This window comes from Chiloscyllium plagiosum, chromosome 4 (genome assembly GCF_004010195.1).
Source record: "Chiloscyllium plagiosum isolate BGI_BamShark_2017 chromosome 4, ASM401019v2, whole genome shotgun sequence".
NCBI lineage: Eukaryota > Metazoa > Chordata > Chondrichthyes > Orectolobiformes > Hemiscylliidae > Chiloscyllium > Chiloscyllium plagiosum.
Window position 1 is genome coordinate 17182193 of NC_057713.1, and position 27953 is coordinate 17210145.

At 42.4% G+C, this 27953-nt stretch overlaps 1 protein-coding gene across 5 annotated transcripts in view; it reads right to left on the bottom strand.

The window, feature by feature from the left end:
- Positions 1 to 27953, bottom strand: part of LOC122548881 (receptor-type tyrosine-protein phosphatase mu-like) — a 701186-nt gene that overhangs the window by 542253 nt on the left and 130980 nt on the right. For all 5 annotated transcript variants that reach the window (XM_043687785.1, XM_043687784.1, XM_043687783.1 and 2 more), the window contains exon 3: positions 25609 to 25687. In XM_043687785.1, coding sequence (XP_043543720.1) covers positions 25609 to 25687 — 79 coding nt within the window. The remainder of the gene's footprint in view (positions 1 to 25608; positions 25688 to 27953) is intronic.

A 27953-nucleotide genomic window follows, 5' to 3' on the forward strand; every position in this document is an offset into this window, starting at 1 on the left:
AATGGCATTGTGGGTCAACCCACACCAGGTGGAGTACAGTGGGTTCAAGAAGGGAGCTCACCACCACCACCTTCTCAAGGTCAACTAGGGACAAGCAATAAATGCTGGCCAGCCCACATCCCACAAATGAATAAATAAAAAAAAGGTGGAGGCAATACCAGAGCGTAGACAGATTTCAGGGCATTTGAAGAGAGTGGATGTACAAAACCAGTCAATAACATCATGATTAGAGCCTGGCATATTACAGATTACAGTGCATAAGTGTATCTAGTATTAATATACAATAAACAGAGTACTAAAGAAGCTTAAGGCTAGAGATAGTTCTTTACTATGCCTTGTCCTCCAACAGTCTTTAACCCAAACTCATGGTTGTTGGCATGAAATCACATGACAAAAGAATCAGGATATGAACAAATGTATGTCAAAGAGATAGATTTTAAGGACTATCAGGAAGGCCGGGAGATAGGAAGGTTGCAGTTTAAATTCATGTTCCTATTATATTAACTGATCCATGAGGTTTTGACATGATATTCGCACATCAGGGAGCAGTGGCATAAACACAGCCCTTTCCAAATCTTTTGATGAATCAGCCAAGAAGAAACATAAGCAAAAATAGGACCTGACTAGTTCAGGATATTTTACATATAAATTGCCAAGGCTGCAAGTTGAACACCCTAATCTATCCCAGTTGATTTTATTGTTTTAGTGGTCTATTTTGCCAGCTTTTTTAAAATTTTAAATGTTTGTCATCTGCTTCTGCAATTTCTTTTAAAGACCTGCAATATTTGTGTTGGTTTCAAACTAACTTGCAGGATAATGTTCAGGCAATGCCTCAACCAATTTCTTCATTTCACCAAGTTTAAAACAAAAAAATGGTTCCACACCAACAACATGGTTCTGAGGAAGGGTCACCGGACCTGAAACGTTAACTCTGATTTCTCTTCACAGGTGCTGCCAGATCTGCTCAATTTCTCCAACAATTTCTGTGTTTGTTTCTGATTTAAAGCAGTCATCATTTTTTTTTAATGGTTCTACAACCACTTGCCCATGAACTCCTTCTTCAGTCTCATTATGCTGTCCAACATTTCTTTCTTCCAGCCGCCCCATCTTCAATATGCCCTTGCACTGCAAAAACTCCTGTAAATAAATTGAGTCTTGGGCATTTGGGCACATACCTTAACCCCCAACTATCACAGCAACTTCCGGCATTTCCAAAGGGGGATCCAGGAACAAAAATGCTCCTATATAACCCTTTTATCATGTTTCAACTTAAAAATAAGTAACAGCAAAGCTTTAGTCTTCAACAAGATGAAGGTTAGTTCATTGGTTATTCAAGTGAAAAGGTTATTTGCCAATACAAACATAAACAAATGTTTAAGGTAGTTACTGATAGAGGATACTTATAAACATGCAAGATCAGTCTCTAAGATCAGCCTGTAGCTTGAAAGGTTTCTCATTCTAAAGCAAAGAGACTGACACTTAAAGTCAGATAAAGTAGCTGTGAAGGCGTCTGTAGTAAAATAGTCAGTGCAGATAGACTCATCAGGCCAGGCGAATCTGGGTGGAGGGAAATTTGATTTCTTGTTCTTCATTAGATCTGCAGTTACAACATTTGCAGGTTGTCTGGACTCTTTCATGGAGACAGCAGCTGGTTTCTGAATTCCTCACTATCTTGTGCTCCCGCCAGCTGAGAACCTGTGCGCTCTGATCTTGTTTCTCAGAGATTTTCCTGAGGGGTCTGCAGAAAATGGTTTTCACAAACTGTCTTTATCAGAACCAAAGAAAAATGGCTGCAATGTTATTTTCAAATGAGCCATTGATCCACCGGGCAAAGAATTTAATTATGTTGAAATCTTTTCCGGTCTCTTGTTCTACTGGAAGATTTTAATTCTCGCACCTTCAGACGGACTCATTGCATTGACCAAGGGTTAATTTAATTCTAAATGTCTCCTTTTGTACTTGACGTTCAGATAAGACATCTCAGTAGACTTTGAACCACCTCAATGCAACAGACAGTCGTTTGCTGTGATTTCTATCTTGAAAGAACTTCTGAAGCTTAACTTAGATGTTTGCTTTTCAAATTACAGATTTTAAAGCAGAAATGTTCTTTTAACTGTTTTTCGCTTAAAAATCTACGATATTGGAATGGCACAGTTGTGACACAAGCAAATCCCTTTAAGTTTGACTGCAGCTGTTTTAAGTTTTGATGCTTGCAAGATTCCCTTGCCTATCTCTTGAGTTTGGTGGACATGCTGAAATATTATTTGAATGATTTGTTTTGCTGGAAACAAGGCAGAAGAAGCAAGTTCTAATAACTGAGGGAGGGGGAAGGGTCTGCATACACAAGAATTTCTGAGCCAAAAAATGGTGCAAACGTTCAGCAATTCAACCAGTACTTCAGAAGTGAGCAGACATGTTACAATTTCGTCAAAAGTGAATGGCTTGCACATGGAACTTCAACATGTGCATTAACCGCACAAAGGTTGATTAACATTTAGATTCAGTTTTCCGTACTTCTGGCTTTGTTTCAGAAGTCAGGTCTGTGGCTCTTTGATAGAGTCATGTACCTGATGTACATCGGCTTCATTGCCACTGAATCTTGCGGAGAATTTGCCCTTAAGCAGCAGCCGTGCAATTTTCTGTAGCTCCAGCCGGCTTGAAGAGTTTCTTTCAAAAGAGGTGTGCCAGCAGACTACTCATTTTCAACAGCTGAATGAAACCAAAGCTTTTACTCATCAATTGTCACACTGCTTTCGCTGGCACTGCCTCAATTGCAATGCTTAATAAGTACAACCAGACAGATAAACAGGAGAAATATTATCAGCTTTAGTGCAGGTGGCCTGACATTGACAAATGCAAAATGGTTGAAATAAATATTCATTTAGTTACTGCAAGGCTGAATTCCACTGTGCTCAAAGTCCCCCTTTACTAAAAGAATAAAGGAAAAAGAAGCTGGAGGACTTCATTATGTGGAAGGGTTGACAGAAGCTGGGATTGATTTCCTTCGAACAGAAATTCCCATCTGAATGGGAATGTGAATAGGAAGGGTTTGGAGGGATGTGGGCCAAATGCTGGCAAATGGGACTAGAATCTCTAGTTGGCATGGACCAGTTGATCCAAAGAGTCTGTTTCCGTGCTGCACATCTCTATGATTCTAAATGCGCAAGAGGAGATCCAATTGAAGGATTCCAAATTGTGATGGTTATGGTCAAGCAAATAGAGAGAATCAATTTCCTCTGGCAAGAATGTGAATGACTGGAGGTCACAGGTTTAAATTAATTGGAAGATGAACCAGAATGGAAATTGGGAGTTTTGTCACAACACATTGTGAAGATGTGAAGTGTATACCACAGAAAGGATGGTGGATCAGGTTCTACTGGAACTTCCAAAGGCAATTGGATTGCAGAGGCCTATATTTGATCGCTCTCTCAAAGAGCCAGTACTGACACAATGCCTCCTGCCTGTGTGTGTGTGTGTGCGTGTGTGAGAGAGAGAGAGATCCTATGATTGTATGAAGAGAAATCAGATTATGCTGAGCTGTGTTCTCTTAGTGCTGTCAAACCAGTGATGTGCCTTGCAGGCACAGCTAGTTGCATCAGTTGGAAATTGGCAGCTGCCTCTGCATATGGATTGGAAATTAACAAGATTCTTAGCATCTAGTCCAAGCTGCCATCTCGATTCTGGCTGTCACAACCTGGGACAATCCTTACACGTGAGCTGTCAGTGAGATTATTTTTAATGACCCAGTATTGAGTGAGGGTGAATCTATAATTTGATTTGATGGGCCAAAGAACAGATGTTGACATGCTTACTGTCTATTCTAAGAGCAGGTTTCAAGCTCTCTCCCACTAGAAATGTAATCAGGCACTTCTAAAATATTTTAAATTGGTGTTTCTAAAGAGGTGCTTCTAGCAACAGTGTATTGCTTATCATCTGCTGATGGTTTCATCTTCAGAAATCACAGGATCCAACTGATCTAGCTTCACATGCATTTCCTTTTTAATAGAGATCACAAATAAATGGCAAATAACAGGCAATCCTGGTTGTGGTAAGTTCTGCTTTGCAGTGAGACCAATTCTGCACTAAATGGCAATAATGAATGAGACATTGATTGCCGCATTGAGCATAACTTGGATAAAGGGCTACCCCGAGGAGGCCACAAATTGCAATGACATCCAAGAGCTCCACCCCTGACCTTCAGAGTGCCCCCATTAGCATTTATAACAGTAGGAGAAGGGGTGGTGGTAAATCCTAAAGACTTACTTTTGCCTTCTGAGCTATGGCTTTTCCCTAATATTGTCTCTCCAAATGTACCTTGTGCATGCCATGGATGCGACAGATATGCTTACTTTCAGTAGATGTACTGAATGCCAGTTATACACCCAGCTTCCAGGAGCCAGGGATGTAGGATCCACCCCATACTGGGCATCACGCCACTTGCTGCATTGCTCGGCAGATGGTTAACCTCTTCCTAATGTATTTCCCGAACTCGGAAAACATAGGTCAGCCAAAGTAAAGAGTAGGCTGGGAAATTGCAAAAGTCAAATGAAGACATACTCAAACTTGGTAAATGGGCTGAGAACATAAAGGGACAACCAGAAGATGAGAAAAATGTAGTTTTTGAGGTGTTGCCTACATTCCAAAACCAAACAGATTTAAGTAAAGCGAGGACCAATCCATTGTCTCAACCTAGCTCAGATTGAGCCTATATGAGCTGCATGAGAGTAATGATAAACTTAACACCTTCTCTGTCCGCCTATTTCTGCTCTTAGCTATAGTTACCATTCTCTCATACGTTCAGTACACGGATTCTCTAGCAAAGTGTGCATACTTCTTCGACTGTTCATTTGTCTTAATCAGTGACCTGGGGGAAGACATCAATACTGATGTTAGTCATTTTTCAGAGAACAACATCGTCTACAGAGTGATTAACTCCTCATCTAAAAAATAAATAGCTACTGAATCACTACAGACAGATATAGACAGCATCAGGCAGTGGGGTGACAAATGGCGTTATTTTCAATGCGAGTGGGATTAGGTCAATACTTCTGTACAGGAAGATTGACTGTGGTTTTGTGTATCCATCTCTTTTCTGCCAAAGCAGCGACATCTCTCCACTTGAAATGCTGAGGATTGGTGTTGGGCCACAGCATTCTCAGACACTAATGCATTGTACCTCATAACGGTTATAGGGCAAGCTTTTTCCAACAATTGCCTGAATGTTGGCTTTCTAATCTCGGTTGTGCTGTCAAGGCTAAAGGATAATCAGATATGGACATCTTTCCACAGGGAGGAATGATCACCATGGAACGTTTATTGTTCACATATTCAGTGATAACTGTACCATTGAGAGCTTTGAGGAGGTTACCTCATCATCATTCTGTTCCAGAATGCAATGCGTCACACAGTGTGTTCTTAAAAACAGAGACATAGGAGAAAGTATAAAATATTTTACAAACTCTTCCCCAGAACCATTCCTCACCCTCTCTCATCTACAAAATATACAATTGAACGTATGCAACAACTACATCCGAGCGAAACTGGGACACACAGAGATCCAGACAAAATGGTATATCGTTTAAGACACCTTGGCAGAACTGTCATTGTGCTAAAGACAGACTCAACACAGTTTAACAGGCTGCAGAGTTACTCTTTCGATTTGATATCGAGGAAAGTCACTGAAAACATGAGAATACCAGATTCACCTACTGGCAACATAAAAAATAATATCAAAATTACAACTGGAACTGCAAGGTCAAAGCCCAGGCCTCCTTGATCATATGAGGAAAAATATTATGTGCGTCTAGTTTGAAACGGCTCTCAGAAAGGTTAAAAGTTTTCAAAGGAACACAGTGCAGAACCTCAGATTCTCTTGCTCAGTTTGTAGATAGGCCAGCTGGAGCAGGACATAAAAGTCCCCAGATATCCTCCCCCACCCAGGCTCCCACACACTTTCACAGTAGGACGGGTGACGTCTAGGCGGGCCTGGCCAGCTTTGGTTGATTAAGGCCCTGAAGCAACTGATTAATGACCCGTTAAGAGCTATTTCCCAACCAGCCTCAATTTTCAGGCTGTTGTGAGTATTTCAGAGATGAGGGAAGCCTGAAAAGCAATCTCCTGCTCGGACATTAGATGGGGAAGTGGTGGGGTGTGGAACCTTCAATAATACCTTCCTTCCAATGTTAGTCCAGCCCCAGTGCCCAATACAGGTGCTCCCTCCCTTTGGCTGCACTATCCCCCTTGGGTCTTTCCATTGAGAACCACTAAACACATCCCTGCCAGGAACCCCCTCTACAAACCTGGTCTCACACTCTTGGACTTAGCCTCTGGGGGTCCGATCACTGCAGCTTCTGGTGCGACTGGGACCAGAGAGGCTGACAGCTCCATGAGGTGACCAAGTGACCATGAGAAGCCCCACCTCCATGCAATGAATGCTCAAGGCAGCCAGGATCAGCAATAATGTGTGGGCCTTATTGACTCTTTGGAAGGATTGATGGAAAGACATGTTAAAAATCCTGGCCATGGGAAGAAAGGAGCAAGGTGAATCACAAAATCACAAAATTGTAACTGCACAGAAGGAGGCCATTTGGCCCATTGTGCCTGCCCCAGTTCTACTCCCAAGAGCAAATTTCCTGTCTTTTTTCCATATCCCTGCACACCATTGAATCCAATAATCATCCAATGCCTCATGAATGTATTAGTTGAGTCTGCCTCCACCATACTTCCAGGTAGCACATTCCACAGCTCAACTACATCTGTGTGCTTTTTAACAGTATTCTTTTCTAACATTTTTCTAACAGTATTCTTGTTTCGTTTGCACATCACTTTAAATCTATGCCCTCTTGTTCTTTTTTTATGAGCGGGAACAGCTTCTCCTTATCTGCTCTGCACAGCCCGCTCATGGTTTTAAAAACCTGTATCAAATCTCCTCTTGGCCTGCCTCTCTCCGAAGTGAACAGTCCCAACTTTTTCCATCTATCCTCACAATTGAAGTTTCTCATTTCTGGAACCATTCATGTAAAGCGTTTCTGCACTCTTTCCAATTCTTTCGCATGCCTTAAAGCAGTGCCCAGAACCGCATACAATACTCCAGCTGAGGTTGAACAAGTGCCTTGTACAAGTTCACTATCACATTCTGCTGCTTATACTTCACTTGATTCAGGAGATAGAAAGAGCGATCAGCTCCAGAAAAGGAAGCCCCCGTGAACTGAGAGCTAAATAGTAGGGGAATGGGTCTTTATGCACAGAGAGGATGTTTCTAAGCTGTTGTGGAAGGGGCTATACACTGAGTACAGGGATGAGAAAATTGTTCCTTAAAAGCAGCAATATCATGAAAGGACTAGCTGTAGCAGTTCCTTGAAAGTGGAGTCACACGTAGCCAGGGTAGTGAAGAAGGAACTTGGTACACTTGTTTTATTGGTCAGTGCATCCAGTGCAGGAGTTGCAATGCCATGTTAGAACATAAAACATAGAACATTACAGCACAGTACAGGCCCTTCGGCCCTCGACATTGCGCCGACCTGTGGAACTAACCTGAAGCCCATCTAACCTACGCTATTCCATTCTCGTCCATATGCCTATCCAATGACCATTTAAATGCCCTTGAAGTTGGCAAGTCTACTACTGTTGCAGGCAGTGCATTCCATGCCCCTACTACTCTCTGAGTAAAGAAACTACCCTGACGTCTGTCCTATATCTATCACCCTTCAATTTATAGCTATGTCCCCTTGTGTTAGCCATCAGCATCTGAGGAAAAAGACATTCACTGTCCAACCGATCTAACCCTCTGATTACCTTGTATGCCTCCATTAGGTTGCCTCTCAACCTTCTTTCCTCAAATCATTTCAGCCTCAAGTCCATCAGCCTTTCTTCATAAGACTTTCCCTCCATACCAGGCAACAGTTTAGTAAAACCCCTCTGAACCCTTTCCAAAGCTTCCACCTCCTTCTGATAATGCGGTGACCAGAACTGTATGCAATACTCCAAATGTGACCACACTAAAGTTTTGTACAGCTGCAGAATGATCTCATGGTTCCAAAACTCAATCCCTCTACCAATAAAAGCTAACACACCATATGCCTTCTTCCTCTACCAATAAAAGCTAACACACCATATGCCTTCTTAAAAGCCCTATCAACCTGGGTGGCAACTTTCAGGGATTTATGTACACAGACACCGAGATCCCTCTGTTCATCTACACTACCAAGAATCTTACCATTGGCCCAGTACTCTGCATTCCTGTTACTCCTTCCAAAGGGAATCACATCACACTTTTCTGCATTAAACTCCATTGCCACCTCTCAGCCCAGCTCTGCAGTTTATCTGTGTCCCTCTGTAACCTATAACATCTTTTGTCACTATCCACAACTCTATCGACCCTTAGTGTCATCCGCAAATTTACTAATCCATCATTCTATATAAATGACAAGCAGCAGTGGACCCAAAATAGATCCTTGCAGTACCCCCCTAGTAACTGAACTCCAAGGTGAACATTTCCCATCACCCACCACCCTCTGGCTTCTTTCAGCTAACCAATTTCTGATCCAAACTGTTAAATCACCCACAATCCCATGCCTCACTATTTTGTGCAATAGCCTACTGTGGGGAACCTTACCAAATGCCTTACTGAAATCCATACTGCTTTACCCCCATCCACCTATTTGGTCACCTTCTCAAAGAACTCAATAAGGTTTGTGAAGCATGACCTACCCTTCACTTAACCATGTTGACTATCCCTAATCAACTTATTCCTGTCTAGATGATTATAAATCCTTTCTCTTATAACCCTTTCCAACACTTTTGAAGTAAGGCTCACAGGTCTACAATTTCCCGGGTTGTCCCTACTCCCCTTCCTGAACAGAAGAATAACATTCACTATTCTCTAGTCTTCTGGCACTAGAATTCCTGTGATAATGACAACATAAAGATTAATGCCAAAGGTGTGGCAATCTCCTGCCTGGCTTCCCAGAGAATCCCTAGGATAAATCTCATCCGGCCCAGTGGACATAACTATTTTTACACTTGTTGCAGCTGTACAGGACATTAGTTAGGCCATTTTTGGAATACAGTGTTCAATTCTGGTCTCACTGCTATAGGAAATATGTTGTTAAACTTGAAAGGGTTCAGAAAAGATTTACAAGGATATTGACAGGATTGGAGGGTTTGAGCTCTAGGGAGAGATTGAATAGACTTGGGATGGTTTTCCCTGGATCGTTGATGGCTGAGTAGTGACTTTATAGAGGTTTATAAAATCATGAGGGGAATGGATAGGGAGATTAGTCAAAGTCTTTTTCTCGGGGTGGGGGAGTCCAAAACTAGAGGGCATGTGTTTAAGGTGAGAGAGGCAAGATTTAAAAGGGACCTAAGGGGTAACATTTTCACACAGAGGGTGGTGCGTGTATGGAATGAGCTGCCAGAGGAAGTGGTGGAGGCTGGTACAATTACACCATTTAAAAGGCATCTGGATGGGTATAGGGACGAGTTCGGTATACGGTAATGTCTGCTTCCGTGCTGTACATCTCGATGACTTTATGAGTTAAAACATTTGAAGTTGCTCGCATTTACTTAGCTGGAATAGACTATGATATTTTATTCAGCCTCCTTTGGCTGATTTGTGCAAAGTTTTTCAATTTAATTCAATTTTATTCCAGAGACAATGAAACCCATGTTGGAGCCGTTCATATATATTTAAAGGTTTTATTCCCATGAATGAGTTTGAGCTGCTGTGCCCAGACAGATATAGCAACAGCTGTGCTAACTGTAATCTATCTGCATGGCCCAGCAGTCACATTTGGAGGCAGTCTTAAAGACGGTGATACCATTGTGCCTTGTAGTAATTTTAAAAATTATTCATTCATGGGATGAGGATGTCACTGGCTAAGCCAGGATTTATTACCTATTCCTAATTGTCCAGAGAGCAGCTAACAGTCAACCACATTGTTGTGGGTATTGGATAAGGGCCTTCACACAGCCAAGTTTGAACTCAGCACTCTGACCAAATGGCTCTGTCGAGTTTGGGTTTCCTTCCCATGGGATCATGCACTCCACCCTTCTCCAATTGGGAGTAAGGGTGGGATTTTCACATCCTGGTCTGGGCACCATTTTTTAAAGATCTGCAGAGTTTTTCAAACTCCATGAAAACCCTGAGCCTATGGAAGTGGTAATACTAGATTTCTATAGTGCTATATTACCCTTGGGCTGTACTCTGCCTTCTGAGAGTGAAAAAGACAGGACCTTGTTTCCACTCCATATGAGAAAGACAATGTGCAGTTACTCTAAGTCTTGATGTTGGGTAGGGTCTGGGGCAATAGTTTAGAAAGCAATTTTAGACTAAGCAATAAAAAGCTTAACAATTTTTGAAAGTGAATCCTAAATCTTGTTAATTAAAATAATAGACGGGGCGGCACAGTGGCTCAGTGGTTAGCACTGCTGCCTCACAGCACCAGGGACCCAGGTTTGATTCCAGCCTCAGGTGACTGTCTGTGTGCAGTTTGCCCATTCTCCCCTTGTCTGCGCCCTCTGGGTGCTCTGGTTTCCTCCCACAGTCCAAAGATGTGCAGCTTAGATAAATTGGCCATGCTAAATTTCCCATAGTGTCAGGGACGTGTAGGTTGGGTACATATGTCAGGTGAAATGTAGCATAATAGGGTAGAGGAATGCACCTGGGTGGATTACTCTTTGGTGGTGGGACAAGAAGCCAATTCATGCAGAGAAAAGAGGACCATTACGGCAGATGTGCTGTTATTAGTAGTCTATAAGTAGACAGGGCTGTAGAGAAGTCCTGAGATTATTAAAAATCATGGGAAGAAAGCTTCAGTAGAAGGCTATGGAGGTGTCAGAGGGGAAAACATTCTACAAAACTGTTGAAGACATGAATTTAGGGCACCATCTTCTGCCTTGTTGGGCCGAAGGGCCTGTTTCCACACTGTAGGGATTCTATTCTATGAATAGATCTTGGCTTGGCAGACAGAAAATAAATGCAGTGTTGAATCGAGAGAGATATTATCTCTCAGCCTCGAGTGAGCAGCACATTGTGACTAATGATGAACACAGGTGAAAAATAGCAGAAACATTGTCCCATTCATACTGTACACAGGAAAGCCTGTGTAATTCAGGTTAGAAAAATGTTAAACAAAGAGCATTCGTCTCAATTTGGTCTTGTTGGCCAGGTGTTCTCACTAAAGTACATGAAAGGTAACAAAGGTTCCTTTTTAATATAAAAGTAGACAATAATGGAAATGCTCTGTAGAGAGAAAAGCAGTGCAAGGTTTGTGAAGTAGTGTTACCATAGAATGCACTCCCATATCAGGACCAAGTGGTCCTGGCCTCATATTTGTCAAGAGTAGGACTGGCTAAGGAATGTACCACAGGTTGGTCTTCTGGGTGGTTGTCCCCGAGGTTGGCGTCCTATTGAAGATTGCAGATGTAGACAAGGCTAGCCCAATTAGATTTCCATAGCTCTAGATGTTTGACAACCCAAGCAGGAGCAGCAGGCTGTCCTGAGGCACCATTGGGTATCAAGCGGGTGAGGCAATGTGGTGCCATTCTCAGAGAATTGAGCATAAAATTAAAGTTCTGGGGAGCCAAGGAGAAAAATACCTCTGGGTGGCCCATTATTCCTGAATGGGGAAGGAAGGACTGTACAGGTTTTCTGATAATCACAAGGATGTGCTTGCAATAAGCAGATGAAAACATGTTAAGGTAATATAATCAAATGTACCAGTTTGAATATGATTGGATAATTGGTTAAAAATCACGCAACACCAGGTTATAGTCCAACAGGTTTATGTGGAGGCACTAGCTTTCAGAGCACTGCTCTTTCATCAGGTAGACAACCACAGGAACAGCACTCCAAAAGCTAGTACTTCCAAATAAACTCCTTGGACTGTAACCTGGTGTGTGATTTTTAACGTTGTACACCCCAGTCCAACACTGGCACCTCCACACCATGGATAATTGGTACTAACCTGAAATGAATATGTGAACAATGTTGGATGGAGACATGGGTGAGTAATTGTGTAAACATCTGGTTGGAAATTTGTTTATATAGAAATAACATCAAACCATTGTTTTTCATTGTAAAGTTTGAGTTGTGGATCATCTTTAATGGGTACACCTCTCATGAAGAAAAGTTTAAAGAAAGAAACCTGAGTCCATTTGTTCTAAAAGAGGGATCAAAAGGATTAAAAGCACCTTTTTAGAGGACACAGGAGCAGCCTGCCCAGTGAATAACCAGCAGGCTGGAGTAACTGCCCCGAATAGGGATACTAGTTATCTATATATTTTTCCCAAAATCCTGATCCAGTCTCTCAGTATTTATCTGCCCCTGGCAGCCCTTCCAGGCCAGAGTCAGGGAAAATTGCCTAATCTTTCAGGTCAACATCCTTTTTATCAGAGTTTTGACTGACCTGAAACGTAAACTTTTGTTTCTGTCCACACAGATGTTGTCTGACCTGTGGAGTATTTCCAGATTTTTTTATACCGTTTTCAATTTAGATATCCAGCAAATGCAAATGCTTGCTCTTTTTTGCACCTGTAACTTAACATATTTTATGAAGTCGGCAGGATGTTACTCATGCCCCTCCCCCTACACATTAACAGCCCAGAGGTGGAACGAGTGGAGAGTGTCAAGCTCCTGGGAGTGGTCATCAACAACAAGCTTTCTTGGACTCTTCATGTGGACGCAGTGGTTACAAAGGCCCAACAATGTCTCTTTTTCCTCAGGCAGCTGACGAAATTTGGCATAATGGCAAATAGGAGAAAGTGAGGTCTGCAGATGCTGGAGATCAGAGCTGGAAATGTGTTGCTGGAAAAGCGCAGCAGGTCATGATTCCTGAAGAAGGGCTTATGCCCGAAACGTCGATTCTCCTGTTCCCATAATGGCAAATACCCTCGCCAACTTTTATAGGTGTGCCATCGAGAGCATTCTGTCTGGATGTATCAGTACCTGGTATGGCAACTGTACCATTCAAGATCAGGGGCGGTTACAGAGCGCGGTGAACTCAGCCCGGACAATCACAAAGGCCAACCTCCCGTCTATAGAATCTATCTACCAATCCCATTGTCAAGGAAAGGCCACCAGCATTCTCAAAGATCCATCCCACCCTGGCAATGTTTTTCTACAACGTCCACCATCGAGGAGAAGGCCCCAGCCAGTTTCGAAACCGTTTCTGCGCTACTATTGTTAGAATACTGAATGGACTCACAAACTCTTAACATTTACCTGTACCTGTGTTCTGGTTTTGCCACTGTTTACCTATTACTTACTATCTATGCTACGTAACTCTGTGATCTGCCTGTATTGCTCACAAGTCAAAGCTTTTCACTGTGCCTCAGTGCACGTGACAATAAATTCAATTCAAGTCAGCTATCTCATGATACTGACTCAGGTTAGTATCAAACCTGCAGCAGTCACCATCTTCTGCTGTTAGCCTCTGATTTTGGCAGCTGACAGCAGAGATGACTTCCAACCTTAGGTCCTTGAGCCTGGGTAAGGTGTGCCACTGTTTAGAACTTAGATTTGCAGTGTTCCCTTAAAGAGAGTCTGTCGGTTTTCCAGCCATTGAGTCAGATTCCCAAAATCTCCAGTAAATCTCATGCATTAAATGTCTCAGAGCAATTTTTCCAGCCTCCAGAACTCAAGTGAATTTGAGCTTATTAGGCATGCTGGTGCTACACTCATTGTTTGGATAAATAGTGAGCAGAAAACCTAAGGTGATCACAATTGTCGCCAAAACTCTTGATCATTACTTTGGTGATTACACAGAACACTCAATAAGTGTTCTAGAGACTTGACTTTCACATTGTTAAAGATTTCATGCACTCAAATCTAGTTATAAATCAAAACTGCCATGTTACAACAAAACTATCAGTGAAATGTAATCTATTGTTCGGTCACCATTCATATATTATTATCATAGAACCATAGAGACGGACAGCATGGAAACAGACTCATCCATGCCAACCAGATACATGATTATTGTTATTTCAGAACTTGGGTTCTAAAGTTGGGGATTTTTAGTTAACTGTGAAGATCTCTGTGTTTTAAAAGTCAGAACATTATTTTGAAAATTGAGTCCAAAACAACATTTACAAGCAGTCATATGATTTCAGCTAAATGACCAGCATTTCATCTGAGGAGGTAATTGCTAATTGGCAAAACTGCTGAACTTTGGGGCTACCAGAAAGAGAGGGAGAAGGGACAAGAAGCCAATTCATGCAGAGAAAAGAGGACCATTACGGCAGATGTGCTGGTATTAGTAGTCTATAAGTAGACAGGGCTGTAGAGAAGTCCTGAGATTATTAAAAATCATGGGAAGAAAGATTCAGTAGAAGGCTATGGCGGTGTCAGAGGGGAAAACATTCTACAAAGCTGTTGAAGACATGAATTTAGGGAATCCATGTTAAATGATAATGAGCTAAGTTAACAGTTTGTTTTGTGTAATTCAAGAAAGAGATACTCCCTGAAAAGAGACTGCATCTGATGAAGATACAGAAATTTGATGAAATCAAACCAATTAAAAAGATGCCATTTGAGGCTTAGTATGGAACCAGCAGTGACTCTTCATTGAGGTTTGATTGAATTAAGGATATTGCTGAGATAAAGAGAATGGATATTTCTTTTGAATATTTAAGATGAGCTTGTTCCAATAGACCTTATCTAGTTTAATATAATTTGTCTTTCCATTTAGTGTAATAAACTTTTATGTTTGTTTGTTACAAGTACATTAGCAGCTTCTTGTGAATATGGTCAGTTATCCACTTCGAGAGGGAACGAAGAGGAAAAATAAAACTTCTGGATTATTAAGTCAGGCCTCATTCCGAGACCTGATTTGCCCAATATATCAGGTGGGATCCTATTATCACAAAATAATTACGGATAAGAAAACCACTGGGCCCACTTTATCCCAACCACCCAGAAATTGCAAGAGGAGAAAAGTTTGGGAGAGAAAAGTTTAAAGGAAGTGATAAAAAGTTGGAGATTTGTGTATGCTACTTTTAAAAATATGCTGGAAAGAATAGTATTTTACAGCTCCTAGCATGAGCTTTATTGAAATCTGTACCGAGGTACAGAGAAAGACTGTTAAGAGAGAGCTTAACAGTACAACAAAAACAAAAATAACATAACAGAAAACAATATGAAGTTATACAGGTCAGGAATGAGAACTAACAGACAAGACACAAGAAAGGAAGGAAAAAAAGACATCATGAACACAAATTGTGGACCAAATAAAGTGCATAAGAAAAGGTCCAGAGATATAAAAGAAAATACCTGTCAAGACAAGTATATGCCACAGTTGTTCCCTATTGGATTGCTGAGGGTGCAACCCTGTGGAATTCACTCTTGTGTACAATGGAATGCATTTTCTATTGAGCTTTTGTATTAGAGGATTTATGGAACATGAATGTGGAGAATGGGAATGAAAGGCACATTGTCAGCAATTCTGTCACTTTCAGCACCAGATTTTTGTAAACTAGAGGAATGCTTTGTATACATTTAAAGTGGAGAAATTATTCACTTTGCATTATTCATTCACACCTATATCCACACACAGTGGAGAATTATCACTCCCTTATAACTGGCAACATTTGTTAATGTACACTTCTGGAGTGTCCTGTTATATAACAGCTATCTTCGATGACAGTGTATTAAATTCACTGATCTATCGCTGGATTTGGCCAAAATGTCAAGTAGTTATTTCTGCTGCAGCTGCATGTGCTTCAGTGAACTTCAACAGCTTAGTACATGAGAAATCAATAGGAATCCTTCATCAACATTGACGCATAAAATAAAGTCCATTTCCTTATTTATGTTTCTTCTGGAACAAACCAATGGTTTCAGGTACAAAATCTGTTTGGGAAGCAGTGATTAATTTTTACAAATATACTGTTGATCAATTCATTTTAATTCCCGATTGTCAAATTGTTGTGGAAGTTTTTCTTGGCTGCTGTGTTGGAAGTAAATACTATTTAACTATGTGCAAGAAGATCTTCCAAAATGGTTAAGCCAAATAAATCTTCTTGAGAAGTTCAAAGGCAGTCAAAAATGGACACAGGATGCAGAGAGTATGTGCTGCATTGATAATAATGTTTATCATTGGGACAAATTTAACAATCACACAATACCAGATTGTAGTCTATCAGGTTTATTTGGAAGTACAAGCTTTCGTAGTGCTGCTCCTTCATCAGGTAACTAGTAGGGCAGGATTATAGGACACAGAATTTATAGTAAAAGATCACAGGATCATACAACTGATGCGATGTGTTGAACAAACCTAGATCAAGCACACGCAAGCACACATACACACATACTCTTACACACACTCTCTCTGATACACACACACACGTGCGCGCACACACTCACACACTCTCTCCCTCTCTTGCTCCCACACATTCACACATGTACACGAGCACTCACACACACGCACATATGTATGTATGTAGAAGTCTGTGGGGTGGTTTTGCACTTGCAGATTTGTATTTGCAGATTATTCAAAAAGCACACAAGCTGTAGGCTGTCAGTCCATGTGACAATTTATAAATTCCTACTTTGGAAATAGAACCAGTCTGACTCGAGGTTGGAATATAGACGGACTCGTACTTCACACCTTTAATGCTTTGTCTGAGCTGAGATATCACCTTTTTTTTCTATAAAACTTTAAGTTAGCTCAGAATGGGACTTGAAAGAAGTTCTGGGATTTACGTATTAATGAATCAAAACCCTCATCCCCATTCTAGGTAATTGAAGACCGAACAGCAATCTAGGTTTGTTTAATATATTGCATCATTTGTAAGACACTGATCTTTTCCTATAAATTCTGTGTCCTATGATCCTCCCCCACTAGTGACCTGATGAAGGAGCAGCACTCTGAAAGTTTGTACTTCCAAATAAACGTGTTGGACTATAATCTGGTGTTGTGTGATTTTTAACTTTGTCCATGACTATCATTGGGAGTCAGTGCTAGATAAAGAACTTATTGGCATTTGCCAATTTCAACTTCTCTGAAAGGCAGCCCTTCCGTAAATTGTAAATATTACCTTTTAACGACTTGGGTGAATTAAGCGACCTGGTGAATGCAGTATCACTGATGATTCACATGTGAACTATGAAATGTTATTGGATAAAGTATTGTGTAACAAACCACTCAGTGAAATTAAATCTCATGTGAATTGAGGGAGCAGTGACTGCATGGATATGAAATTAGTTAAAGAACAGAGTACACAGAGCTATAGTAAATCATTGATTATTTTTCAAACAGAAGGGAAATGTGCTGTGATGTGCACCCCCCCCCCCCCCCTTTCCCACTACCCAATATCAATGTTGGGATCTGCTTGTTTGATATTTTTAAAGTGCTTGAACCCAGGGATATCAGCTCATAAATTCAAAGTTTAGAGGTGACATAAAAGTTGAAAGTGCGGTAAATTATGAGGAGAATTGTTTCATGATGATATGAAACATTGACTATTGACTTTGAATTCAATCATCCACTTTAATGCCTGGGGCTTAAATGGACTGAAATAGTTTAAAAAGGCATCAAAAGCACTGACTTCAAGTGGGCAAAGGCATCACCTGACCCATGCAGTTGCTAAATTTTATGAAACCATGACGGAGGGTTGCTTTTCAGACTGGAGGCCTGTGATCAGTGGTATGCCACTTGGTGCTGGGTCCACTACTTTTTGTCCTTTATATAAATGCTTTAGATGTTAGCACGGGAGATATGGTTACTAAGTTTGCAGATGATACCAAAATTGGTGGAGTAGTGGACAGCAAAGAAGGTTACCTCAGAGAATAATGGGACCTTGATCAGATGGACCAGTGGGCCAAAGAGTGGCAGATGGCATTTAATTTAGATAAATGTGAGATGCTGCATTTTGGAAAAGCAAATCAGAGCAGAACTTATACACTTAATGGTAAGGTCCTGGGGGGTGTTGCTGAACAAAGGGACTTTGGAGTACAGGTTCATAGTTCCTTGAAAGTAGAGTTACAGGTAGATAGGTTAGTGAAGAAGGCATTTAGTATGTTTGCCTTCATTGGTCAGTGCGTTGAGTATAGAAGCTGGGAGGTCATGTTGTAGCTGTACAAGACATTGGTTAGGCCACTTTTGGAATATTGTTTGCAATTCTGGTCTCCTTCCTATCAGAAAGATAGAGTCATAGAGATGTACAGCATGGAAACAGACCCTTCGGTCCAACCCGACCATGCCGACAAGACATCCCAAACCAATCTAGTCCCACCTGCCAGCACCCGACCCATATCCCTCCAAACCCTTCCTATTCATATATCCATCCAAATGCCTCTTAAATGTTGCAATTGTACCAGCCTCCACCACTTCCTCTGGCAGATCATTCCATACACGTACCACCCTCTGCATGAAAAAGTTGCCACTTAGGTCTCTTTTATATCTTTCCCCTCTCACCGTAAACCTAGGCCCTCTAGTTCTGGACTCCCTGACCCCAAGGAAAAGACTTTGTCTATTTATCCTATCCATGCCCCTCATAATTTTGTAAACCTCTATAGGGTCACCCCTCAGCCTCCGACACTCCAGGGAAAACAGCCCCAGCCTGTTCAGCCTCTCCCTGTAGCTCATGTTCTCCAACCCTGGCAACATCCTTGTAAATCTTTTCTGAACCCTTTCAAGTTTCACAACATCTTTCCGATAGGAAAGAGACCAGAATTGCACGCAATATTTCAACAGTGGCCTAACCAATGTCTTGTACAGTCGCAACATGACCTCCTAACTCCTGTACTCAATACTCTGACCAATAAAGGAAAGCATACCAAACGCCTTCTTCACTATCATATCTACCTGTGATTACACTTTCAAGGAGCTATGCACTTGCACTCCAAGGTCTCTTTGTTCAGCAACAATAGAGGTTTACACAATTATGAGGGGCATGGACAGGATAAGTAAACAAAGTCTTTTCCCTGGGGTCGAGGAGTCTATAACTAGATGGCATAGGTTTAAGGTGAGAGGGGAAAGATATAAAAGAGACCTAAGCGGCAACTTTTTCATGCAGAGGGTGGTACATGTATGTAATGAGCTGCCAGAGGATGTGGTGGAGGCTGGTACAATTGCAACATTTAAGAGGCATTTGGATGGGTATATGAATAGGAAGGGTTTGGAGGGATATGGGCCAGGTGCTGGCAGGTGGGACTAGATTGGGTTTGGATATCTGGTCGGCATGGACGGGTTGGACTGAAGGGTTTGTTTCCATGTTGTACATCTCTATGACTCATCTGGTCCAGATCCTGTTGTAGTCTGAGGTAACCCTCTTTGCTGTCCACTATACCTCCAATTTTGGTGTCATCTGCAAGCTTACTAACTGTATCTCTTATGCTCGCATCCAAATCATTTATGCAAATGACAAAAAGTAGAGGCTTGTGAAACTTGAAAGAGTTCAGAAAGGATTTACAAGGATGTTGCCAGGGTTGGAGGATTTGAGCTGAATAGGTTGGGGCTGTTTTCCCTGGAGTATCAGAAGCTGAGAAGTGACCTTATAGAAGTTTCGAAAATCATGAGGGGTATAGATAGGGTGAATAGCCAAGGTCTTTTACACAAGGTAGTGGAGTCCAAAACTTGAGGGCACAGGTATAAGGTGAGACAGAAAAGATACAAAAAGGACCTAAGACCTGTTTGGAATGAGCTGCCAGAGGAAGTGGTGGAGGCTGATACAATTACAGCATTTAAAATGTATCTTAACGCATATATGAATAAAAGGTTCAGATGGATATGGGCCAAATGCTGACAAATGGGACTAGATTAATTTAGGATATCTGGCCAGCATGGACGAGTTGGACCAAAGGGTCTATTTCCGTGCTGTACATCTCTATGACTCTCTGACTGTAAGAGATAGTCTGAGTTGAAATTCATACTCATCCTTAAGACAGTAAAAATTAGTCAATTTCCCCAGGAGGCATGTAAAAGTCTTCACTTCCCACTTGACTTGTACTATGAGAAGAATCTTCACATGTGGAAGATGAAATACCACCTCCAATTATCAAGCCTGAACATAATGAACTCAGCAGACAGAATATACAAAACAGCTGCTATCATCCTCATCGATGATAACATGACAGAGTCCTTTGAGGTGAAGACAGGAATCAAGCAGGGATGTGTCATTGGCCCCACTCTTCTCTCAACCTTCGTCACCACCATTCTTTACCTTGTCAAGAACAATCTTCCCAATAGAATGGACAGAAGACCTTTCAAACTCAACTGATTGAAATTAAAGGGGAAAATGACACCAACCTCGCTGATGGAACTTCAGCATGTGAACGGCAACGTCATCTCTGCGCTCTTGGAAGAGAATCTTCAAGCCTTGCTTATTGCCTTCATGGAAGCATACTGAAGGATTGGTCTCAGCCTCAACCTCAAGCTGACGCAAATCCTTTCCCAACCTGTCCCAGGTCAAGCTCCGGTCTGTCCCTCCATTAAGTTCGATGGAAAAATCCTCCCAAATGTGGAGCATTTCAGTTACCTGGGAAGCTACCTCTCATCTAAGGCTGATATTGATGTGAAGATTCAAATCTCATCCAATCTACGAGTGCTGCCTATGGATGCTTAATGATAAGAGTGCTTAACGATCGCGACATCTGCATTGGTATCAAGACTCTTGTTTAAAAGTAGTCACCCTTCCAACTCTTCTATTTAGTCCCAAAACTTGGACTATGTATAGACATGATGCCAAGGCCCTGGAAAAGTCCTGTCAACATTGTTTGAGATGGATTCTCCGCTTCAGCTCAACAAAGGCACTTGAACGAGAGAGGGACAAAGGACTTCCAAGACTCTCTCTAGAAATGCAACAGATGTCAATGCATGGGAGATTCTCATTCAGAAGAAACTGACTTGAAGGAAGCTCCTGTGTAAATGAATACAATTCTTGAAGTACACCTATCAGTAAGAGGGAATATGGAAAGGAACAGGAGAAAAAAATGCCAACTATCTCAAGGCCATGATCCAATTCCACTCCCCAGGAAGACCTGCCAAATGTGTGGTTGGAGAATGTGGCTCTAGGACTGGGCTCATTGGCCACACAATGACCCATGGAGCCCATGACCAGGGACACAGAAATTTCCTAGGTGGACAATCGTATTTGTTAGCGAGTGACCCCAACAATGATAATTGCCCAAAGCCCATATGCAGAACAAACTTGCTCTTTATAACTAAAGAAAACCTCATGATTGGCTTCTTACTGGTACAATAAAAATTAATTAACCCCATTTTCATTGGAGAAGTGAATAACTTCATGCAAAAAGAGAGCTTCAGCTTTGGCTGCAATCAACCAGGCAAGCTTGGAAAGGAAACGTAATCACTGCTCCTGATCCAGTTGGGACAATAGCAGCAGAGTCCAGGGGAAACGGATGCACTGGTGAACTGGTCAGACACACAGCAAATGGAATATAATTCAGAAACACAAGGTGATTTGTGTTTGTCAGAAAAATACGAACATGTAACAATTTTACAATTGCAAAAAGTGAGTGAGAAACTTGCAGGGAACTGGTGAAGTGGGTGGAAGGCGGGAAGGATCTTGAGAGAGGGTGCAGGGGAGATTTAATAACTAGGGATGCAGAACCCCAGCTATGGGGACAGCTGGAGAACCTGTGATTATTCTCCTCAGAGCAGTAAAGGTTAAGAGAAAATTGAAGAGGTGTTCAAATGTTTGAATAGGTTCAACGGGTCAATAAATAGGTCTTACAGAGAAAATAAGGGGTAATTGTTTTAGTCAGAAAAGAGGACCCAGATTTGAGGTAATTGGTAAAAGACTCAGAGTCGAGCTGAGGAGAATGTCTGCTGTACAGTGAGATGTGGGCGGCATGGTGGCACAGTGGTTAGCACTGCTGCCTCACAGCACCAGAGACCCGGGTTCAATTCCCGCCTCTGGCGACTGACTGTGTGGAGTTTGCACGTTCTCCCTGTGTCTGCGTGGGTTTCCTCCGGGTGCTCCGGTTTCCTCCCACAGCCCAAAGATGTGCAGGTCAGGTGAATTGGCCATGCTAAATTGCCCGTAGTGTTAGGTAAGGGGTAAATGTAGGGGTATGGGTGGGTTGCGCTTCGGTGGGGCAGTGTGGACTTGTTGGGCCGAAGGGCCTGTTTCCACACTGTAAGTAATCTAATCTAATATGAGCAGAAATGCCCTGTTTGAGTGGTTGGTGAAAACGCATTCAACAATAACTTTCAAAAGGGAACTGGGTGACAGCTGAAAGGAATAATAAAATGGAAAGTTTTAGTGAAAGCTCAGTGAAGTAGAAATAATTGGATCAAAGAGCTGGTACAGACACAATGGGATGAATGGCCTCCTTCTGAGCTGTGTTATTGTATGATTCTATGATTTTTGCTCTCAATCTGGAAGTGTTGAATATTTATTCAAATTAAGAAACCTAGAGCCAAGATGGATTGGAACACTGTCAAGGCTGATAAAGAAATGATGGAATAAAGAGACCATCAGAGACTAGATGGTGTTGAGCTTGGGTGTTGAGAGCTTGTACATTGAGTGCAATGGGGATTTATAGCTGTAGTATGGACCTCTGCTTCATGCTGATAAATGTATGTTGCAAATGGTGTTATATATTCTTGGCAAGGTTATTTGTGGTTTGGATCATGGTTGAGTCTATTATTAATAGTGTGAAAAGACCATTAGTTGTGATATGATAATGAGGCATGTATCAGTCAGATTGGGGCTCTTTTCTCTACTCTGGATGAATGTATTATTTGACTCCAGCAATGTTCAGAAGTTCCTTTATAATCTTGATTTTTCACCATCATTTATTCTTGTTATGAGAGCTGCTTCCTCTTGCATTCGTCTCTGAACTTGTCGATGTGAATCTCCAGCTGACAAATGCCCCTAGATCCAATGCCAAAGCAGCATTGCCTGGAAGAAGGCAAGCATTTAAATTAATGAAAGATATGCAGGAGACAGGCTTTCTATTCAGTTGAAAGCACCTTCGCTTTCAGTGTTGGTCTCAGAAGTGAATGAATCACCCACAGATTGGAACGGTTTCCCAGAATTAACTGTCTTGCAGATGGGGATATCACAGTGGCATCTACATCCTGTGAGATTTCTATTATTGTTCAGTAAGAAGGAAGCATAGACAAACGTGTTTCACAAATAGGAGAATGTGAATGCATGTCATAGTCTTCCAGTCATCAAAGCGTCAGTCAGAATATTATAGGAGGTAAACTAATCTCTCTGCTGAGAAATCCATCTCATATATATAATGAGGTGGTTAAATAGGAACAGGAGGACATCAGTACATCTCAGGTTACAAAAGCACTGAGTCCATTTTACTCATTAAAGTATGATGTAATACTCCCTGTTTGCTTGGAATCCTGACCAGGAGATGTGCAGGCTGTGGATTGGTATACTATCAGCAGTTTTAAAGAGTAGCTGCTTTACTACTAAGGTTAGGTTAGGTACCCAGCAAGTGAATCACTTCTCAGTAAATTCAGATCTTTTAAAGTAGTTGCCACATACAATTAGCATGCTGCATACTTATTGACTGGCCTACGGTGAGCAAACCTAACTGAACTGATTGTGCTGAACCCCACAGGATGTGGTGAGGGTCAGGACCCCTCAAACCCCCGTGCAAAAAAGGCTCCAGTGATCCAAAAAGGCAGCTCACCACCACCTGCTCAAGAGCAGAGTTCCCTCGAAGCCGCATGACCACTCCGTTCCTCCATTCAGCATGCCAACGCATTGTCCTCTGAATCTGGAAGCCGATGTCACACACAGACCTTGGAGTTCGGCGCACTGACAAGAAAATTAGGTGGAATTTTTGCTGAAGAGCCTCTGGTGACAAGCAATAAACGCTAGCCCAGCCAGTGACACCCACATCCCATGAATGAATAATAAAAACTATAAGAGAGCTTTTCCCATAATTCCCATTGACTCTAATTTACTAGGCCTCCTTAATGTCACACTCAGTCCAAAGTGACCTCAATGTCAAGGGAAGTCACTCTGGAATTTGGCTTTCGTCCACATTTTGACCAAGGCTATAACGAGGTCAGGAGCTGAGTGCCCCTTGGAGAACTCGAACTGAGCATCAGTGAGAAGGTTATTGTTGAGTAAGTGCCAGTTGATAGTGCTACCAATGTTACCTTCCATTACTTTGCTAATGATCAGGTGTGGACTACTGGATCATTAATTGGCTGGGTTGAATTTATGGCCAAAACATAACAGAGCAATTTTCCTTACTGCCTGGTGGATCGATGCCAGGACTGTAGCTGTACTTGAAAAGTTTGGCTAGAGGTGACAGCAGGTTTTGGAACATGAGCCTTCAGTACTACTGCTAAAACGGCGTCAGGGCCCATTGCCTATGCAGAATCCAATGCCTTCTGCTATTTCTTACTGTCATGTGGAGCAAATTGGCTGAAGACTGGAATCTGTGATGCTGGGGTCTCACAAGAAAAGAGATATAGCTTCTGAAATCGATCATTCACTCCACAGTTCTGGCTGAAGATCATCACAAAAGCCTTGCATTGATGTGCTGGGCTCCCCATGGTGAAGGATGGAGGACATTTGTGGAGCCTCCACCTCCTATGCTCCTACATGCCCCAAAGACAGAATTAGAAGGAGGCAAATCACATTTTCTCAGAGATAGTTAAATCTGGGAAACTGTTTCTTGGTTGCCCTCAATAAGAAAGGAATGAACTGTGACCTGAAAGAATCAACCACAAGCTAAAAGATTTTTGGGGAATTTCCTCCAATTCCCTCGGCTATAGGTTCACAGGGGCAGTGAACGCAGTAAGATTTATGTCTCATGTATCTAGATCTGTAACACAATGTTTGTTCTTAGAAGTTGGTGAAATATTTTGGTCATGTCGTGACCTTCTCCCTAAGGAATGTCTTACCAGGCAATCAGATTTTCTGTACGTGACCTAGACTTAATGTTCTACAAACTAATATAAAGACAATTTCTCAGCCACTTTCTTACTATATAACTGAAGATACTAACTGCTGAGCTCAGTTGTGAACTAAAAACTATCAGATCAGCAATGAGCTCAGTCTAACATTGCTACCTGTTGTGTTGTGCGCTGTGTTTTCAGAGGGAAATGGGCAGAACAGATGGTAAGATTGATGCATTTATTTTAAACAAACCCTTGAGTCAAGTGCTTTCTGACTTGTACAGTGGAACGATTGGGTGGGCAGTGACCAAAGGCTGAATGAAACCAAGCTGTGTCAGGAAGTCCAAGACATCTTCTCAGGAGCACTAACAAACAGCAGCAACATGGCTCCAAACTGCTATACACCACACGAGAGTCAGAGCAGAGTGTGGAAAAGCACAGCAATCAGTAAACTGCAGATCTGGCTATCAGGAGAGGCAGGAGGGAGATGAAGTGAATTCCTGAGCAGGGTAGACAGACATGGCAGTAGAAATCAGTGTGCCTGCTCCAAGCTGTGTAATGATGTGAGCTTTTGGAATGTGTATATTTGAACAGATTCATTAGAGCCAGTTAAAACATGTTGTGTCCTCTTTCGGGCATAGAAGCAGTATCCCATGCATTTTTAAAAATAATAACTAGAGGGTGACCAAAACCTGATTTCCCCACAGGCAGACCTTCTATTTACCTGCTTTGGAATTGGATGGAATTGTTACTGCTTGTTACTTACTGCATGGGTGTCCCTGGATTTTCACTTCATCTATGGCAATGTACCCAGACTGGCCTGATGTCACGGCTTCGAATATAACCTAGAATAAAGAAAAACACATTCTCAATAAATCGCCATGAACCATATAACAGTAAACATCCAAGTGTATTCGCGTACATTCATGAAGCTGCTAAACCAAAGAGAATGATCAAATCCACAAACTCAGATTATTAAAGTCCCTACCATTATACTCTGGGTGTGAAACGTATATCTATCCTGATTTTTTTTTATGGGATATATCAAATCTGGAGATTTTCCCACCTTTCCATGCACTCATTAAACCTCCTGAAAAAAAGCTATAAACTGATGATTTCCAAGTCCTTTCCTTCCCTCGGGACAATACCACAGGCTCGTGACTTAAATAAGTATTTACAATCATCCCAATAACTTGATGGAGGGGTGCACCCTCTGGAATCCAAGTTGATTGATGTGTACTATATTGAAACGAAAAGATCATTCATTCAAATTAGTTAAAATGACAGGTACCTGCACATTGCCCTGAATATGTACAAACTTAAACTATTGAATCAGAATTGAAAACCACGTTTATGACACTCAGAGACACGTTTGCAACAGATTCAATCTTACCCATACTTTTGTCAGTTGCATTGGCAATTTTGTGATATTGCTGAAAAAAGTGCACAATTTGTTGAACCATTTCATATTGTACACATCAGGACACTCGCAGGAAACACCAATGTGACGGAGAATGATATTGTTAACTGTTACATTGCAGGTGTCCCGGTGAGTACAATACAAGGGCTTTGACAGGATGTATCTCCTTTCAGAAGGAGAAAGTGAGGACTGCAGATGCTGGAGATCAAAGTCAAAACGTGTGGTCCTGGAAAAATACAGCAGGTCATATTCTTCGCCGCCGTTTCTCGCTGCATCTGCTCCCAGGAGGAACAATTCCATCATAGAACATCCCAGATGGCCTCTTTGTTCAAGGACCGGAATGTCCTATCCCGCATCGTCAACAATGCTCTCCAGCGCATCTCCTCCACTTCCCGCACCTCCGACCTGGAACCCCACCCCTCCAATCGCAACAAGGACAGAAAGCCCTGGTCCTCACCTTTCACCCCACCAACCTTCGGATACAACGCATCATACTCCGCCATTTCCACCACCCACAAACAGAGATACATTTCCCTCTCCATCCCTATCTGCCTTCCGCAGAGACCATTCCCTCTGCAACTCCCTTGTTAGGTCCACATTGCCCAACCAACCCACCCGGCACTTTCCCTTGCTACTGCAAGAGGTGTAAAACCCATACCCACACCTCCCCAATCACCTCCATCCAAGGCCCAAAAGGATCCTTCCACATCCACCAGAGAGTTACCTGTACTTCCACAAACGTCATCTACTATGTCCGTTGCTCTGGATGTGGTCTCCTCTACACTGGGGAGACAGGATGCCAACTTGCCAAACATTTCACAGAACATGTCTGGAACACATGCGCTGAACAGCCCCACCACCCTGTGGCTGAACACTTCAACTCCCCCTCCCGCTACGCCAAGGACATGCAAGTCCTGGGCCTCCTCCACTGTCAACTTCTAGCCACTGATGACTGGACCTCATCTTCTGCATTGGGACCCTCCAACCACATGGGATCAATGTCAATTTCACTAGTTTCCTGATCTCCCCTCCCCCGACCTTATCCCACTTCCACATCCACCAGAGAGTTACCTGTACTTCCACAAACGTCATCTACTGTGTCCGTTGCTCTGGATGTGGTCTCCTCTACACTGGGGAGACAGGATGCCAACTTGCTGAACATTTCACAGAACATGTCTGGAACACATGCGCTGAACAACCCCACCAACCTGTGGCTGAACACTTCAACTGCCCCTCCCGCTACGCCAAGGACATGCAAGTCGTGGGCCTCCTCCACTGTCAACTTCTAGCCACTGACGACTGGACCTCATCTTCTGCATTGGGACCCTCCAACCACATGGGATCAATGTCAATTTCATTAGTTTCCTGATCTCCCCTCCCCCGACCTTATCCCACATCCAACCGTCTAACCCAGCACCGCCCTCATGACCTGTCCTACCAGTGCATCTTCCTTCTGACCTGTCTGTTGTACCCTCCTTTCAGGCCTATCATCATCACCCCAACCTCCAACTACCTATCATCTTCCCAGCTAACCCCCCCCCAGCCCCACCTCCTGGCCATTTATCTCTCAGCCCTCTTTGGTTGTCCCCTCCCCCCCCCGCCCGCTCCCATTCCTGATGAAGAGCTTATGCCAGAAACGTCGACTCTCCTGTTCCTTGGGTGCTGGCTGACCTGCTGTGCTTTTCGACACC